At 43.7% G+C, this 15,803-nt stretch overlaps 1 protein-coding gene and 1 long non-coding RNA gene across 11 annotated transcripts in view; one reads left to right on the top strand and one right to left on the bottom strand.

The window, feature by feature from the left end:
* Window positions 1-7,671, bottom strand: part of LOC106579062 (tectonic-3) — a 22,698-nt gene extending 15,027 nt beyond the window's left edge. The window contains exons 1-6 of one of the 2 annotated variants that reach the window (XM_014158558.3): window positions 7,047-7,671; window positions 6,827-6,941; window positions 3,842-3,942; window positions 3,578-3,693; window positions 3,366-3,474; window positions 2,829-2,941 (exon numbers count right to left, since the gene is read on the bottom strand). In XM_014158558.3, coding sequence (XP_014014033.3) covers window positions 2,829-2,941; window positions 3,366-3,474; window positions 3,578-3,693; window positions 3,842-3,942; window positions 6,827-6,941; window positions 7,047-7,386 — 894 coding nt within the window. In that variant the 5' untranslated portion in view covers window positions 7,387-7,671. Of the gene's footprint in view, window positions 1-2,828; window positions 2,942-3,365; window positions 3,475-3,577; window positions 3,694-3,841; window positions 3,943-6,826 lie in introns of both variants that reach the window. The other variant, XM_082965913.1, reaches the window with a different exon arrangement.
* On the top strand, window positions 7,239-15,803 carry LOC106579064 (uncharacterized). Of its 9 annotated transcripts, none has more exons than XR_001322570.3 (7): window positions 7,722-7,858; window positions 7,988-8,027; window positions 10,409-10,489; window positions 14,361-14,480; window positions 14,579-14,668; window positions 15,254-15,385; window positions 15,494-15,803. It is a non-coding gene; the product is annotated as an uncharacterized LOC106579064 (long non-coding RNA). The 9 variants fall into 9 exon arrangements; XR_014381681.1 differs by having other exon boundaries at window positions 10,409-13,618; XR_014381683.1 differs by having other exon boundaries at window positions 7,988-10,282.

Below are 15,803 nucleotides of genomic sequence, written 5' to 3'. Positions count from 1 at the left end.
CACTGTGATAGACTGCATCCAGTTTGCTGAGTAGAGTGTTGGGAGGCTATTTTGTAAATGACATCGCCGAAGTTGAGGATCGGTAGGATGGTCAGTTTTATGAGGGTGTGTTTGGCAGCATGAGTGAAGGAAGCTTTGTTTGCGAAATAGGAAGCCGATCCTAGATTTCATTTTGGATTGGAGATGCTTAACATGAGTCTGGAAGAAGAGTTTACAGTCTAACCAGACACCTAGGTATTTGTCCACATATTCTAAGTCAGAACCGTCCAGAATAGTGATGTTGGACGGGCAGCGATCGGTTGAAGAGCATGCATTTAGTTTTACTTGCATTTAAGAGCAGTTGGATGCCACGGAAGGAGAGTTGTATGGCATTGAAGCTCGTCTGGAGGTCAGTTAAGTGTCCAAAGAAGGGCCAGAAGTATACAGAATGGTGTCGTCTGCATTGAGGTGGATCAGAGAATCACCAGCAGCAAGAGCGACATCATTGATGTATACAGAGAAAAGAGTCAGCCCGAGAATTGAACCCTGTGGCACCCCCATAGAGACTGCCAGAGGTCCAGACAACAGGCCCTCCGATTTGACACACTGAACTCTATCTGAGAAGTAGTTGGTGAACCAGGCGAGGCAGTCATTTGAGAAACCAAGGCTGTTGAGTCTGCCGATAAGAATGTGGTGATTGACAGGGTCGAAAGCCTTGGCCAGGTCGATGAATACGGCTGCACAGTATTGTCTTTTATCAATGGCGGTTATGATATCGTTTAGGATCTTGAGCGTGGCTGAGGTGCACCCATGACCAGCTCGGAAACCAGATTGCATAGCGGAGAAGGTACGGTGGGATTCGAAATGGTCGGTGATCTGTTTAACTTGGCTCTAGAAGACCTTAGAAAGGCAGGGTAGGATAGATATAGGTCTGTAACAGTTTGGGTCTAGAGTGTCTCCCCCTTTGATGAGGGGGATGACCGCGGCAGCTTTTCAATCTTTGGGGATCTCAGGCGACACGAAAGAGAGGTTGAACAGGCTAGTAATAGAGGTTGCAACAATTGCGGTGGATAATTTTAGAAAGAGAGGGTCCAGATTGTCTAGCCCAGCTGATTTGTAGGGGTCTAGATTTTGCAACTCTTTTAGAACATCAGCTATCTGGATTTGGGTGAAGGAGAAAAGGGGGAGGCTTGGGAAAGTTTCTGTGGGGGGTGCAGGGCTGTTGATCGGGGTAGGGGTAGCCAGGTGGAAAGCATGGCCAGCCGTAGAAAAATGCTTATTGAAATTCTCAATTATCATGGATTTATCGGTGGTGACAGTGTTTCCTAGCCTTAGTGCAGTGGGCAGCTGACAGGAGGTGCTCTTATTCTCCATGGACTTTAGTGTCCCAGAACTTTTTGGAGTTTGTGCTACAAGATGCAAATTTCTGTTTGAAAAAGCTAGCCTTTGCTTTTCTAACTGCCTGTGCATATTGGTTCCTAACTTCACTGAAAAGGGGCTATTCGATGCTAATGCAGTACGCCACAGGATGTATATGGTCACAACAGGTGTAAATATGGGTTATGACCATGTTATGACATGGTTATGATCGTGTCATGACGCTGGGTGTCAAGTGTTGCCAAAGAAATATAGTACCCAAAATCCAAATTTGGGCAAAACTTCTTCCTACTAATGATTTAAGACATAAAAATGGTCAAAAGCCACACGTAAAATGAGCGAGAAAAAGGCCATTCTTGAACATGGGGTGAGTCAGTTACTAATTTGTAAATTAAGCCAGTTTGTTATTTAGAATTATTTCTGTTTTTTTACAGTCATCTCACGGGTCTCCCAGTTGAGGCCGGCACGGGTATTGAACCAGCATCTGTAGCAACACAGCTTGCACTATGCAGTGTCTTAGACCGTTGCGCCACTTAGGCGCTGTACAATGTGACCGGTTGGGAATGGCCTACAGTACTGCAGTAAGAGCAAAATAATCCTAACAAGAATAAAAACCTTAGTGTAACCTCAGTTTTAGTAAGTAATACTGAAGTAGTGCACAATTATCAGTTTCCATTTAGGTTTATGTCGCCCATTCATTGTCAGACACACAGTAGGACCCAAAACCATAATCAGTGCTCTAACTCCCCCTTGCGCTGGTCTGGAGCAATGAAGTGGTGACGCAGGGTACCATACTGAACCAGAAATTACCTCTAAGTCTCACGCCGTAAGCTCGCAACTTTTAAAGGAGGAACCACTGTAGTATGAAGCTGCATCTTGGAGTTTTGCTTCTCCATATTATGTCATTTATTCCCTGTGAATCTGGTGAATCCCTCCGTTCAAAGAAATGTGTAATTGAAGTCACTTGCATTATTTACCGCGCAATTAATTAGCTTAATTTCTTAGGGATCAAATTATATTTCAACAAAATAATGTTTCAGGAATGCTAATCGTATCCGTTACTAACCACAGAAACTATTTCAGAACAATCTGAGATGGTTGGTGTCAAAATAGTCTATCTTGTGTTTGGGGTAGAACGACCCTTGTACGGAATGATTGACAAATAGTTCAATCTACCCTTGGTCTGCTCAATAAGCAGGTTCAATAATACCCACCAGAGGGTGAAAATGTCTTCAAAGATTTTGAACTAAAAGTTTAACACTGACATCAGCTTTAGGGAGTGGTAATCAAGTGGCCAATAATGGTTGCAATTGAAATCAGTTCTGTGGGTGATTGTATTGTGTATTGATCACAACGAGAGATTTGTGTTAATACGGAAGCCAACGGTGGTTGCAATAGGCCCAAGATATTTATATTATACAGATACTGTACGCATGCATCCAAAACTTGAGCACACACATGCACACACAAACCTTGAGCAGGCTGATGTCATGGAAGTAGGACTGTGCATTGAGACTGGGGTCTGTGGCACAGGATTGGGGAGTCAGTGTGCGGGTGCAAGAGAGAGAAATAGATCGCAGGAACCCTACAAGGGGAGACCAGAAATAAAAATATAGAACAAACTAAAAACATCGTAATACAAAAAGTATTACTTGAGTACTGGTCAAAACGAACATGAGCAACTCTTATTGGACAAGTCCTGGTAGACCATCCCTATTTCAGTCAGTTTTCTTCCATTTGGTGCCAACTGAACATGACCCCGGTCTCCCAAGACTATTAGCACCACCCAGCAGATAAGCCAACTGCAGCAGTGCGTAAGATTTCTACTTTATTCCGAGTATAGGGACACGGTTCAGAAGGACACAACGTTGGCCAACATTCAGATAGACATTTTTGTTCTAAATAGCATATTTCTATCTGAATGTTGAAGGAATCATGTCAACTCTATTCATGGCATGTCTATCTGCAAGGTTCAACAACATTTGGCTACTGAACAGGTGACTTCTTACTGGCAGGGTTACGCTCGACACAGGAAGACGTGGCGGCCCCTGGTGAAGGCTGTCGAAGGACCCCACGAATGGAGGAGCTGTTGAAATGGGACATGATTGTGTCATCAACCTGCGACAAAGTAACAAGACCAATCAGAGAGAAAAATTACTAGGCCTGTCTGAATGATTAAATCGCTGGTTAAGATTATTATAGACACCACATCTCAACATACCCTGTAGAAATCTTTGGTGTGGGTACTATAAGTTGCGGATCCCTTCCAAGAGAAGTGGTAGGAGGAGTCCAATGGTGTATTAGCAAGAGCTGGAAGGATCTGGGAAACTGTATTATCTGTAGAGAAGGAATGGATGGATCACCATCAGGAAAATGTTTTTTTTTGTGTGTGTGTGTGTGTGTGTGTGTGTGTGTGTGTGTGTGTGTGTGTGTGTGTGTGTGTGTGTGTGTGTGTGTGTGTGTGTGTGTGTGTGTGTGTGATTACCCTCTTCTGGTCGAATGCAGACAAATTTGTTTGTGACAGTGACGCGTGAAGGATCCACATTGACTCTGAATATCAACCAGCTCTCAATGCATTCACCATATCTGTAAAACAAACAATTCAATTGGTCAAATCAATGTTCCTTGATGTGCTTTAGCAATACATAACTAAAGAAATCACTCACTTTACAGTGCATTCGGAAAGTATTCAGACTCCTTTTTTCAACATTTTGTTACGTTAGTCTTATTCTAAAATTGATTAAATAAAAAAAATGTCTCTACACACAATGCCCCATAATGACAAAGTGAGAACAGGTTTAGATTTTTTTGTAAATGTATCTAAAAAATGTTTTTTTACAGAAATACCTTAAGTATTCAGACCCTTAGCTATTGTAAGAATATTTAAAGATAAATACACAACACAGAGGACTAAAGGTCAAGAGGGAATTAACAATCAATGGAAATAGTTGTTCTTCTGTAATAGGGAATTAATGATCAATAGAAATAGTTGTTTCTTTGTAATGGGGAACTGAAGATTAATGGGTCAGGGACACAGGAGGAATTTCAGTCGGACTCATAGCTACATGTGGCAAGTTCATTGGTCCGAATTGTCTATACATTGAGCCCGAAACGGAATACTTGGTATTTGGCCATTGGCCCAATTTTACTGCAAGGAATTCTAATTGGTCACCCACAGGCTAGGCTTGGGTATAACTGCATCCTGTCTCTTTTTCCAGTGGAGAAACCATTGAGGACAGGGAAGAATAAACATCTACTTTCCAGCATAACTGATTTGTTCTCTTTGAATAAATATAATTTGCGCCCCCTGATTTGATTTGGGCTCAGTGTTATTGAAGAATAACATCAACAGCTAACACATGGTGCCGTGACCCGGATGAATTGGTCTTGACCAACAACGGGGAGAAAAAGAAGAAAATAAAAAAAATCAACTGTGTGTTGATCCAGTGGAAAGATAAGAGGGCTGCGCGCAACCCACTTCGGGAGAGTCAGCTCTTAATCTCCTGACTGCTAACATATTGCTGGGTGAGTCTAGACCTATATCTAAAATAACCAAATCAGGTTAAAATAAGTGCATGCATTGAGTGATACATACATGTGATGTATAGGGGTTCGAATCCTCTGTTAAAGGCCTATCAGTTAAAATAAGCCACAATTGATTAAGGGTGTGAAACCTTGTTCCATAGAAGTGAGTTTCTAGTTGAGTAGCAATTTAGGGTAATGTAAGCCTTGTACAAGCTTTTGAAGTGAACACACGTTTTAGGGGTAACCAGGCCCTGTAGAAACAATGTGTTCTATAAGATAGGTTAGAGTCCTCAAGGGGTTATACAACTATAAATACTTTTGAAGTTAATGTAATGCCATTTTTTAAAGTGAGAGAACCACTCTGGAAAAGGGCAGGACAGCTGCTCTGGATGTGAACATGGAAAATATAAAATTCACTGGCTAGTGATATGAAGAACCATTTCAAATTAAAGTGTAGGCAAGATAATCTTTTTTTTTTTATGTCATAGTTGACAAAGATGGAATCTGTCTGATAGACATTCTATTTCTCCACAAGCTTTTTGTTTAACTTATTGACAAAGACACAATGGTCTTTAATAACTGTATTAGCCAAAGTAAGAAAACATGATACATTCCTTTGTGATACACATGATAGGACATTGCAGAGAGAGAGAATTTGAGGGCTCTTGATGAACAGAGACATTAAAAGCCAAAATTCAACAATTACAGGAGGCAAGGGTGGAAAAGGCAGACTTGGCCCCTACCTGTGGGCTCTCTGTTCTCTCAATCTACCCTCATGCTGAGTTGCGCAAGGCAGATCAGGTTTCAAGCATCTGGTCGGCACTTCCTGGCTTTGAGTCAACAGATTCTGACAGCGGTGACGAACGAGGTCTTAGGGAGTAAAGACAAACCTCCAGTGACAGTAATCACACAAATCATCATCTCCAAAACAGTTGGATGAATGGTCAAAGACTTTGAAGCATCCACGAGACGTGGGTATGAAGACGTGGGACCATTTAAAGCGATATAAGGAACTCCACAATCTACATTCTTATGATGGGTTACAGTTGTTAGCCTTTGTTTTGAACAGCCGTGAACATGGTGTACTTGAAGAAAAGGTTTATAGAGCTGTGGGTGGTGAAGAGCAAGATGTGGCTGATGGATGGAGAGCCATTCATGTTTTCCTTAAGGGTCTGACCAATGCTGTGGGGATGTTTTTCAGCGGCAGGGACTGGGAGACTAGTCAGGATCAAGGCAAAGATGAACGGAGCAAAGTAGAGAGCTCCTTGATGAAAACCTGCTCCAGAGCACTCAGGACCTCAGAATGGGCGAAAGTTCACCTTCCAACAGGACAACAACCCTAAGAGCACAGCCAAGACAATGCAGGAGTGGCTTTGGGACAAGTCTCTGGATGTCCTTGAGTGGCCCAGCCAGAGCCCGGACTTGAACCCAATCTAAAATCTCTGGAGAGGCCTGAAAATAGCTGTGCAGCGACGCTCCACATCCAATCTAACTGAGCTTGAGAGGATCTGCAGAGAAGAATGGGAGAAACTCCCCAAATACAGGTGTGTCAAGCTTGTAGAGTCATATCCAAGAAGACTTAAGGCTGTAAACGCTGCCAAAGGTGCTTCAACAAAGTACTGAGTAAAGGGTCAGAATACTTATGTAAGAGATATGAGATATTTACATTTTTAATTACATTTCTAAAAACCTGTTTTTTCTTTGTCATTATGGGGTATTGTGTGTAGATTTATTAGGGGGGAAAACAATTTAATCCATTTTAGAATAAGGCTGTAACGTAATAAAAAGTGGAAAAGGTGAAGGGGTCTGAATACTTTCCGAATGCACTGTACATCCCACCTTGACACCAATGTAGCGAACAGTGGCGGTGAACGCAGCATCCCTTGCGAGGATCGAACCTGGATAGCCATGACCCCAAGGCAAATGCGCAGGCGTATAAACTTACATGACTTCATCTAAACATCCATTGAAGACAGAGCTCAAGTCAGGGATGTCGCAGTCCACAATGTCACAGCAGCAGCCAATATCACAGAAGTCTGGGGTCAAATCACATAAACACACTACAAGACAGCAAAGGTTAATCTCAAAACTATTGTAGTGCACTAATGTATTTTTTTCAATGACAATAGACATACGTACCTTGTGACGTGTAGCCACCAACCTACCTTTTGGAGTCAGACTTGTTTTGGCAGTAGTTTCAACAGGAGGAGGGACAGTTTCAATGACTGGCTCGGTGGTGGCTTCAGATGATGGAGCCAGGTCCGTGGTTACCGTGGAAACACCATCTTGAGTGACAGTTTCAGCAGAAGCAGTTGCAAAAGTATCCAATGCAACGGTTGAAACGGTATACATCGGGTCAGTGGTACTGAAAGGCTCATAGGTTTTTGGACTGTTCGTTGTTATTGAAGACTCTGTGTTGACTCCGCCATCTGTGGCCGCATGGGTCACACGTACAGAAAGGACAATAACTAGCTGCACTGCGCGATACAAATGGTATGTGGACATTTTTGTCTAACGGGTGCGAACTCTACCGGCTAAAGTTAGCTAGATAAAAACATAGCTAACGTTAGCTAGCAACCCGATTTGGCTTGAATAGGTTGCAGCGCTACCTCTGCATCACGTTTGCTAGCACCACAAAACAATAGCTAACATAAACTAGGAAACGAGACGAATTACTCACATGTGAATTTATCAATGCACGAAAATTCAACACTATTGAAGACATGCTAAAATGTAGCTATAAAAAGCCTCACGTTGCCAAGGAAGCGTAAACCGCTTAGTTTACATCCGTTTCTTCTTCTTCTATGGTATTTTGGAGGTCCGCAAACAATCCGCTGCCTCCTACTGTGCACGGCCAGTCGTGTATAGCCGTAACGGACATTTTGGTGACCTTATTTGACCTTTTCTGCTGCTTTTGAGACATCGTTCGATCCCTCCTTGGGGCACTACTTGAGTAAAGAAAACACTAAACAATACAGTAACTATTGGTCACTCTTATGTATTATTATTCTAATATGTATTCATTATAGAATTGTGTCAGGTATTAATGATAAACCTTTAAACTGCACTCTTCCGCCCCCCCCCTCCCCATCTCTCTCTTTTTCAGCTCCAGATGACAAAACCTACACACAGTCCAAGGGTTGCAGGTCAGCTAATTTCCTTCTGGTCACACGTTGTATTCAGAGAGGCGGCCACGCGGAGGAGCACTCTTTTCTATTTGAAGATGGTTTTTTTTATATGTATGTCTACTAGGGTTGAGGTTAGTGCACCTGCCTACTGATTATTTGGCCGGGTTTCAATACCTGCTATAGTCACAATTTTTTTGCTCTCCCAAAAGCAACACAGGCCTAATACGAGACAAATAGCTACCTGTAAAGTAATGAGAGTGACCATATTAGAAAATCATGGGACATAGTCTTTGGTTGCATGCTATTTTATGTCAATCATATTGCTGCTATAGCCTATAACTGATGCTTCGTGGTCTTATGCTGCCTTCTACTGGAAATATTTAGCATTTAAGTTATTAATTTACAGACATTGGTGAAGCAGCTGAGAAAGTGTATTTTTCTTATTAATTCCTGAGATCAGTCTCAAACCTGCCCCTCCTATCCCAGCCAATTGCTGGACTTTCACATATAGGTTACTAGGTCACACCCAGTTCAAACCACATTTGAAAAATATAATGTGGCTTGTTTATCAAGTGTTCTGCCTTACAATAATATATATTATAAAATAACTAATAATTGCTAAATGCTTGCATAGGGTTTGATTTAAAAAAAATCTAAACGCTATTTAGTACTATAATGGTATTTACTAACATAATATTATTACAAAAATAGTTTAAAGTGTTCTAGGCTACCCTACCCAAGAATTAGGGTTAAGGCTAAAATAGGTTATAACTAGGATTAGGGTTAAGGCTAAAATAGGTTATAACTAGGATTAGGGTTAAGGCTAAAATAGGTTATACCTAGGGTTAGGGTTAAGGCTAAAATAGGTTATTCCTAGGGTTAGGGTTCAAGGCAAAAACCAGTATGGGTTTATAGCTCTTTCGCCTCCCTGTGGCCTTCTGTGGGTACTACATAACTCATCCATGACACTTGTAGGCTCATTTTCAGAGGTAGCAACTGCTTCAGATCTACAAATCAATGAGCTAGACCTATCCATTTGCTTTGCAACTCTGTGAACCTGCGCAGCATTCGCTCCATCCAATGCCTACTAACAAACCGATTGACGCATATCAAATTACCCAGCAGCCATTTAGAAACAACAAATCGTCCAAAAAATAGGTTATTTCTTAATTTAAAAATGTCTTCTGGCTGTTTAAAAAAAAAAATCAGCCACATCTTGAAAAAGAGGACAGGGACATGCGTTTTGTTTAGGTTTACACCTTTTTCTGAAAGAAAATATGGTTAACCATGACCAGAAAATGTTTACCGGCTATGCGCCAGCCATCGTTAACACTGTGGATCACAATTGTGTACCCAGGTGAACAGTGAGTGCACTCACCAAATAGCTGTAACCTAATTAATTACTTGAAGTAAGCCTAACAGGCTGACTACACCGCTCGCTTCACGTGCGCGAGCGTTGCAAAATACATTTAGACATACATGTTATTCAATTATTGCACCCACACTGCTCGTGCGCGCCAATGAGCGTCTGCGTTGCCAAGGGCTAAAATAGAAGTCAGTTTTATTTCTGACCCAGATCTCATTGGTTTATAGAAGCAGGTACCCACGTGCCATCTCCTCATTGGTTATACCCACGTGGGTGACTGAAAGACGAATGAGGTCAGTGGCAGTAATGCACCTAATTTATGAAAGTTGCCAATTGCAATATAAAGTCAAGAGAAGAAAAAGCCTGGAAGGAGGAGAGATGACTAGAAACGATTCCGTTGACCGTTTTATGTGTGGATTAATTGGCGGAGTAGAGGACCTTGTGCATTTCAGCTAAAATAACTCAATGTTTATATCCCAGGATTAGTTAGCAAAAGCAAGGAAGCTAAATAGGACAAATTAGCTAGCAAGTGCAAGCTAGCTAGCAAAATTGCCATAAATGTTTCATGCTTTTCGACCTGTCCCCAAATTAATATAATTGGTTCAGAGTTTGTTTTGATATTTTAACCTGCGTGTCGTGATCCCGATTGGTGTGGGGGGACAAAATGCATTTATGCACGATGGCGTACGCGCACAACCGGTTTGGGTTCCGTGTAGGAGTTTAACGTGGGCATGTCTCATTGCCAACAATTGTGAAGCAGGCATTGTGACGTCGAACAATAGGTTGGGAATAGAACGTCCGGAAGGCGAGTTGGTGCTCAATAGAACTAACAGGAGCTGGCAGGGTGAAACATTTCCTAAAATAAGTGCTGTTTTTTCACAATTACGGCAAGCAGTTGGGACAGATGGTAATATTATGAAACTGGGCTCCACGGCGGGGTGGATGCAATTAACTAGTTATCAGAAAAAAGCATTGTTAAAAATGTTGTGTCCAGCCTACTGAAATGCCTCTGTACTCTTGTAATTTTTCATAGTGGAACCATCCACTCCCAAGGAGAACACGAAGTAATAAAAAATGTCCCCATATGTAACTTCAGGACATTTTATCATGTCAAGTAAGTATTAATCATGGACGGATGGGATACGGTGATCCATGTGTGTGTTCCCAAACGTAAGCCATGTTTTGTTTTTTGTGTTAACGATGCATGTTTTTTATTATTAGCTAGCCGCCGCTCTGAGGTAATTTGCTAGTGTTGCCGGAAGTTTTGAAACTGAAACAAAAACACAATCGCGTTAGAATGGAACTAGGTGAAGTGGGCGGTCTTTAGCTAAATGACCCTAAACAGTTTCCCATGCATTGTCAATGGGGTTTGTAAACCAACCCGGATGTAATATACAATTCTGGCCACACGTTGACTCAGTGGCGCTTCTCCATGCAGGACTTGGGAGGGGGAGGGATGCACATTCTGTAAACGGGAATAGGTGCGTCACCGGTCACTGAGCTAAAGTTAGCTAGTTAGTCACAGAAATGTACGTTCAGTCTTAATTATTTCAGTCCGATTTGACTTCTTACGAAGTCAGCATGGCTCAACATAGTTTTTCATTTTTGACCTTGACATTGTTGCTGGATAGATACTTTCATAGCTAACATGCTGGCACTGCTAGCTAGCTAATGCTAACGGCGCTAGCTAACGAAGGTTACATATGTAACCACGGTTATGTGAGCTAAACTCAGCAAAAAAAGAAATGTCCTCTCACTATCAACTGCATTTATTTTCAGCAAAACTTAACATGTGTAAATATTTGTATGAACATAAGATTCAACAGACATAAACTGATAAAGTTCTACAGACATGTGACTAACAGAAATTGAATAATGTGTCCCTGAACAAAGGGTGGGGGGTCAAAAGCAAAAGTAACAGTCAGTATCTGGTGTGGCCACCAGCTGCATTAAGTACTGCAGTGCATCTCCTCATGGACTGCACCAGATTTGCTAGTTCTTGCTCTGAGATGTTACCCCACTCTTCCACCAAGGCACTTGCAAGTCCCCAGACATTTCTGGGGGGAATGGCCCTAGCCCTCACCCTCCAATCCAACAGGTCCCAGACGCGCTCAATGGGATTGAGATCCGGGCTCTTCGCTGGCCATGTCAGAACACTGACATTCTTGTCTTGCAGGAAATCACACACAGAACGAGCAGTATGGCTGGTGGCATTGTCATGCTGGAGGGTCGTCAGGATGAGCCTGCAGGAAGGGTACCACATGAGCGAGGAGGATGTCTCCCCTGTAATGAACAGCGTTGAGATTGCAGGCAATGACAACAAGCTCAGTCCGATGATGCTGTGACACACCGCCCCAGACCATGACGGACCCTCCACCTCCAAATCGATCCCGCTCCAGAGTACAGGCCTCGGTGTAACGCTCATTCCTTCGATGATAAACGTGAATCCGACCATAAGATGGAGGGGGTGGGACCGCAGTCCACCCTGATGATTGATGTCAGCCACCACTGTGGTGTTGTCCGTTCTCACCAGGACATGTCTTCCTTTCAGATGTGGAAGGAAAGACCACAGGGCCAGCAGTACAGCTCTAGTATATTGACATACCTGCCGCTCCAAGGGGGTAGCCAACAGCCGCTGGCTGACCTGCTCTTGGTCACACCCCCCAGACGATCTGGGAGGCATCTGTGCTGACCAGCTCCCGGCGGCACATCCTCAGCATCTCCACCCCACCTGAGAGAAAGGAGCGACAGCGCCACCTTAACAATGCCTTGAGGCAATGTGCGGTCACCCGCAGCTGGTGATGACAGTGGCACTTTGGGTGCAGCCGGTGGGAGTTGAACCACCGTTGAAGAGGCCGGAGATGGAGCAGGTCCAGGGGAATAAGCAACGAGGCCGCGGTCAGCAAGCTCAACAGGCATTGGCAGGTCAGGGCGGATACCACCCGCCTCTGCCGAAAGTGGTCGAGGCAAGATGGATCACCTGAACCCTTCTGGTGGGCAGGCGTGCTCTCATGAGGACTGAGTCCAGTTCCATGCCAATGAAGGCCACCCTCTGGGTGGGTGTCAGATGACTCTTTGTTGTCGATTACAGTAATGCCCAGCCTGCCGATGTGGGTCAGAAGCATGTCTGTCTGACAGGACCTGGGTCCTGGTCGGGGCACAAATAAGCCAATCGTCCAGGTAATTGAGGATCAACAATCCTCGGGACGTGAGAGGTGCCAGGACAGCATCCATGCACTTTGTGAAAGTGCGGGGTGCCAAGGCGAGGCCGACGGGAAGAACCAAGAATTCGTAAGCCGTTTCTTCGAAGTGAATCGGAGGTGCTGCCAATAAGCTGGGTGAACAGGAACATGGAAGCATGCATCCCTCAGGTCCAGTGCCACAAACCACTGGTCCCTGGACACTGCCTGCAACACGAGGCTGGGGACAGCATGTGGAACCTCAGTACCTTCAAGTACCCATTGAGGTTGCGGAGGTCCAGAATCGGTCGAAACCCTCCGTCACTTTTTGGAACCACAAAATAAGTGGAGTAGAACCTAGCTAGTCGTTCTGATGTCTCGATCCTGCAGATGGCACCCTTGTCCAGGAGTGAGGAGATCTCCAGCTGCAGGGTTTTCTTCAGGGGGGGTTGGTCACCGTGGTGACACGAAGGCTCCTGAAGGAAGGGGGCCGGCACCGGAATTGAAGTCGGTACCCCTCGAGCATTGTAAACACCCAGGGGGACTCCACACCCTCCTCCCACTTTGCCCTTTGAGACCTGGAGAAGCGCCGAGGCTGGGGAAGGGTGTGTCGGGGGTCCTGCCGGGGCCCGCCTCTCCTCTGGTGCCCCGAGCACCTGGGTCTCCCAGGCACATCCCTATGGAGGTGATGGATGATACCAACACACCTGTCAGAAAGGAAGCCATAAGCTCAACCAAGCCAACCATGCCAAGCCATTTAGGCCAGATTATTCTTCAAGACGTTTAAATGTTCATAGATGACCAGCAGTGTCAAATAGTAGAGGGTTATAGAGGGTGCAATAGTTCAGCACCTCAGGAGTAAACGCCAGTTGGCTCTTCATAGCTGAGCATTTAGAGGTTGAGACAATAGGTACGGTAGAAAGAGACAGGATCAAACAGCGGGTCTGGGACAAGGTAGTACCTCCGGTGAGCCTTGAGCAGGTCAGGGTTCCATAGCTGCAGACAGAAACAGCAGAGACTGGATCAGCAGCACGACCAGGTGGACTGGAGACAGGAAAAGCCAGGTAGTCCTGAGGCATGGTCCTAGAGCTCATGTCCTGCATCCTTTAACTTGTGTAGACTAACCCCTATAGGTTGGTAACTTCGCATGATTTAGCCTATTTGTCAATCCAGATCTGAAAATTTGTATACTTTTTACTGTACACGTGATAGTAATTTTTTCCAAAGCTAATCACTGAATGTCCTACTACAAGGATGTGGTCAGAACACACACATCAGATTGCAAGGGCAAGTACAATGAGCAGTTGGGAAAATGAAGTCTGCTGCGTGGGTTGCCAGATATATATACACACACACATGTAATTCATTTGTTGTATTGTATTTATTATGGATCCCCAATAGCTGCTGCCAAGACAGCAGTTACTCTTCTTCGGGTCCAGCAAAATTCAGGCAATTATACAATTTTAAAAACATTACAATATATTCACAACACATTAAGTGTGTGCCCTCAGGCCACTACTCTACTACCACATATCTACAACACAAAATCCTTGTGTACGTGTGTGTACAGTGCGTATGTTATCGTGTGTATGCATTTGTCTCTTCACAATCCCCACTGTTCAATAAGGTGTATTTTACCTGTTTTTTAAATCTAATTTTACTGCTTGCGTAAGTTACTTGATGTGGAATAGAGTTCCATGTAGTCATGGCTCTATGTGCTTCTGTGCGCCTCCCATAGTATGTTCTTTTTAGGTTAGTGTGTAGTCAAGGCTTTGTCATTAAAATTATATTGTGCCTATTTTTCAGATCTGCCAACCTGCTCGGTGGGTGACAGGTAAGCGTCTTTCCACCAACCTGTTCTATCCTGGAGTGGCATGCTGGAACTTCCAGAGGCATGTAGACCTGAAGCAGTGTGATGTGGTCCAGGTAATTATCAAACACACGTATACACACTCACTCAATCATTCACTCTGTTTTATTGTATAATTATTTTAACTTAAGAAAATTGTTCCTCTCTCTTTTAGATCTGACACCCCTATTAGCTCAACCACAGACTGCACAGCTGCAGTCTTCTGCCCCTGCACCCGCTACACCGGCCACGACAGCTGATACAGGTCATTATCACATGCATGTATACACACATGCACACACTCCCACACTTAGGGCTGTATTCAATCACGCCCGCTTTAGCCGACATCCACATAGTGGTTGTTTTGGCGGTGTCTGAGGTGGAATTGTGTTAGAGCTGTCAAATTCACAAGCAGCTCCTGGCATTATACCTAAAGCGGACATTGCCATTGGCTGTACGGAGTTGCATTAACATAAATCTCATGCAGCCCTGTTTACAAGTTATAACACTGGAATTTGAGATGTAATCTACACCTTGATTAGGCTGATAGAAATCCTCATTATTTAGTTTAATGATTTTGAATTTGAGCGTCATTATTTCTATATAACCTACACTTTCTCGTTCTGAACTTGAAGCGCGAGTAGGACGGGTGTTGTTTTGTGACAATGGTCAAGAGCTGCTGCTTACCGATTTGACAGTTACACCTCAGACACCGCCAAAACATCAGCTATGCGGGTGTCGGATATCGCCGGTTAACACTTGATCTGATTGAATCTAGGCCTTACACTCATTCAGTCTATTTAGTTGTATGATTATTGTCAGTTAAGAAAATTGTGCCTCTCTCTTTTAGATCTGCCACCCCCAGCAGTTCAGCTGTAGTCACAGCAGTCCTCTGCTGTGGTATTTAATTTACCGGCTGCACCAGTTTCTACTACACTGGCCGTGGATGGAGAAACTTTTGAGGATTCCCAGATGGATACAGGTCATTCAGAATTATATTACATACACATATGCTCACTCACACCAACAGATGTACGCACAGACATGTTGAGCTGTTTACTTACTGTCACTTTGTGCATCTCTCTTTCAGATCTGCCATGCACTCCACCACTGCCTGACAGCCTCACCCAGAAGTGCATGCACTGGGCCTATCAAGACTGACAAAAGCAGAGATGGGTGGCTGACAAGGAAAAATAAAACACAACATGCACACACACTCTCTGTCTCTGTCACACACACACATTATCCCCAATGTAAATAAATTGTAATTACTTGTTTATTTTATGTATGCTCCATTTTATTTTAGGATTGGAGATAGACGCCTACATATCCATTATCAATATCTACATAATTACTCTAAATATCTATCCAATAAAAGTGTGACTGTTAATATTGTATAA

The sequence above is a fragment of the Salmo salar genome, chromosome 19, assembly GCF_965601325.2.
Source record: "Salmo salar chromosome 19, fSalSal1, whole genome shotgun sequence".
Taxonomy (NCBI): Eukaryota; Metazoa; Chordata; class Actinopteri; order Salmoniformes; family Salmonidae; genus Salmo; species Salmo salar.
Note: the sequence above shows the minus strand (reverse complement) of the source record. Positions and strands in the feature narration are given on the sequence as shown.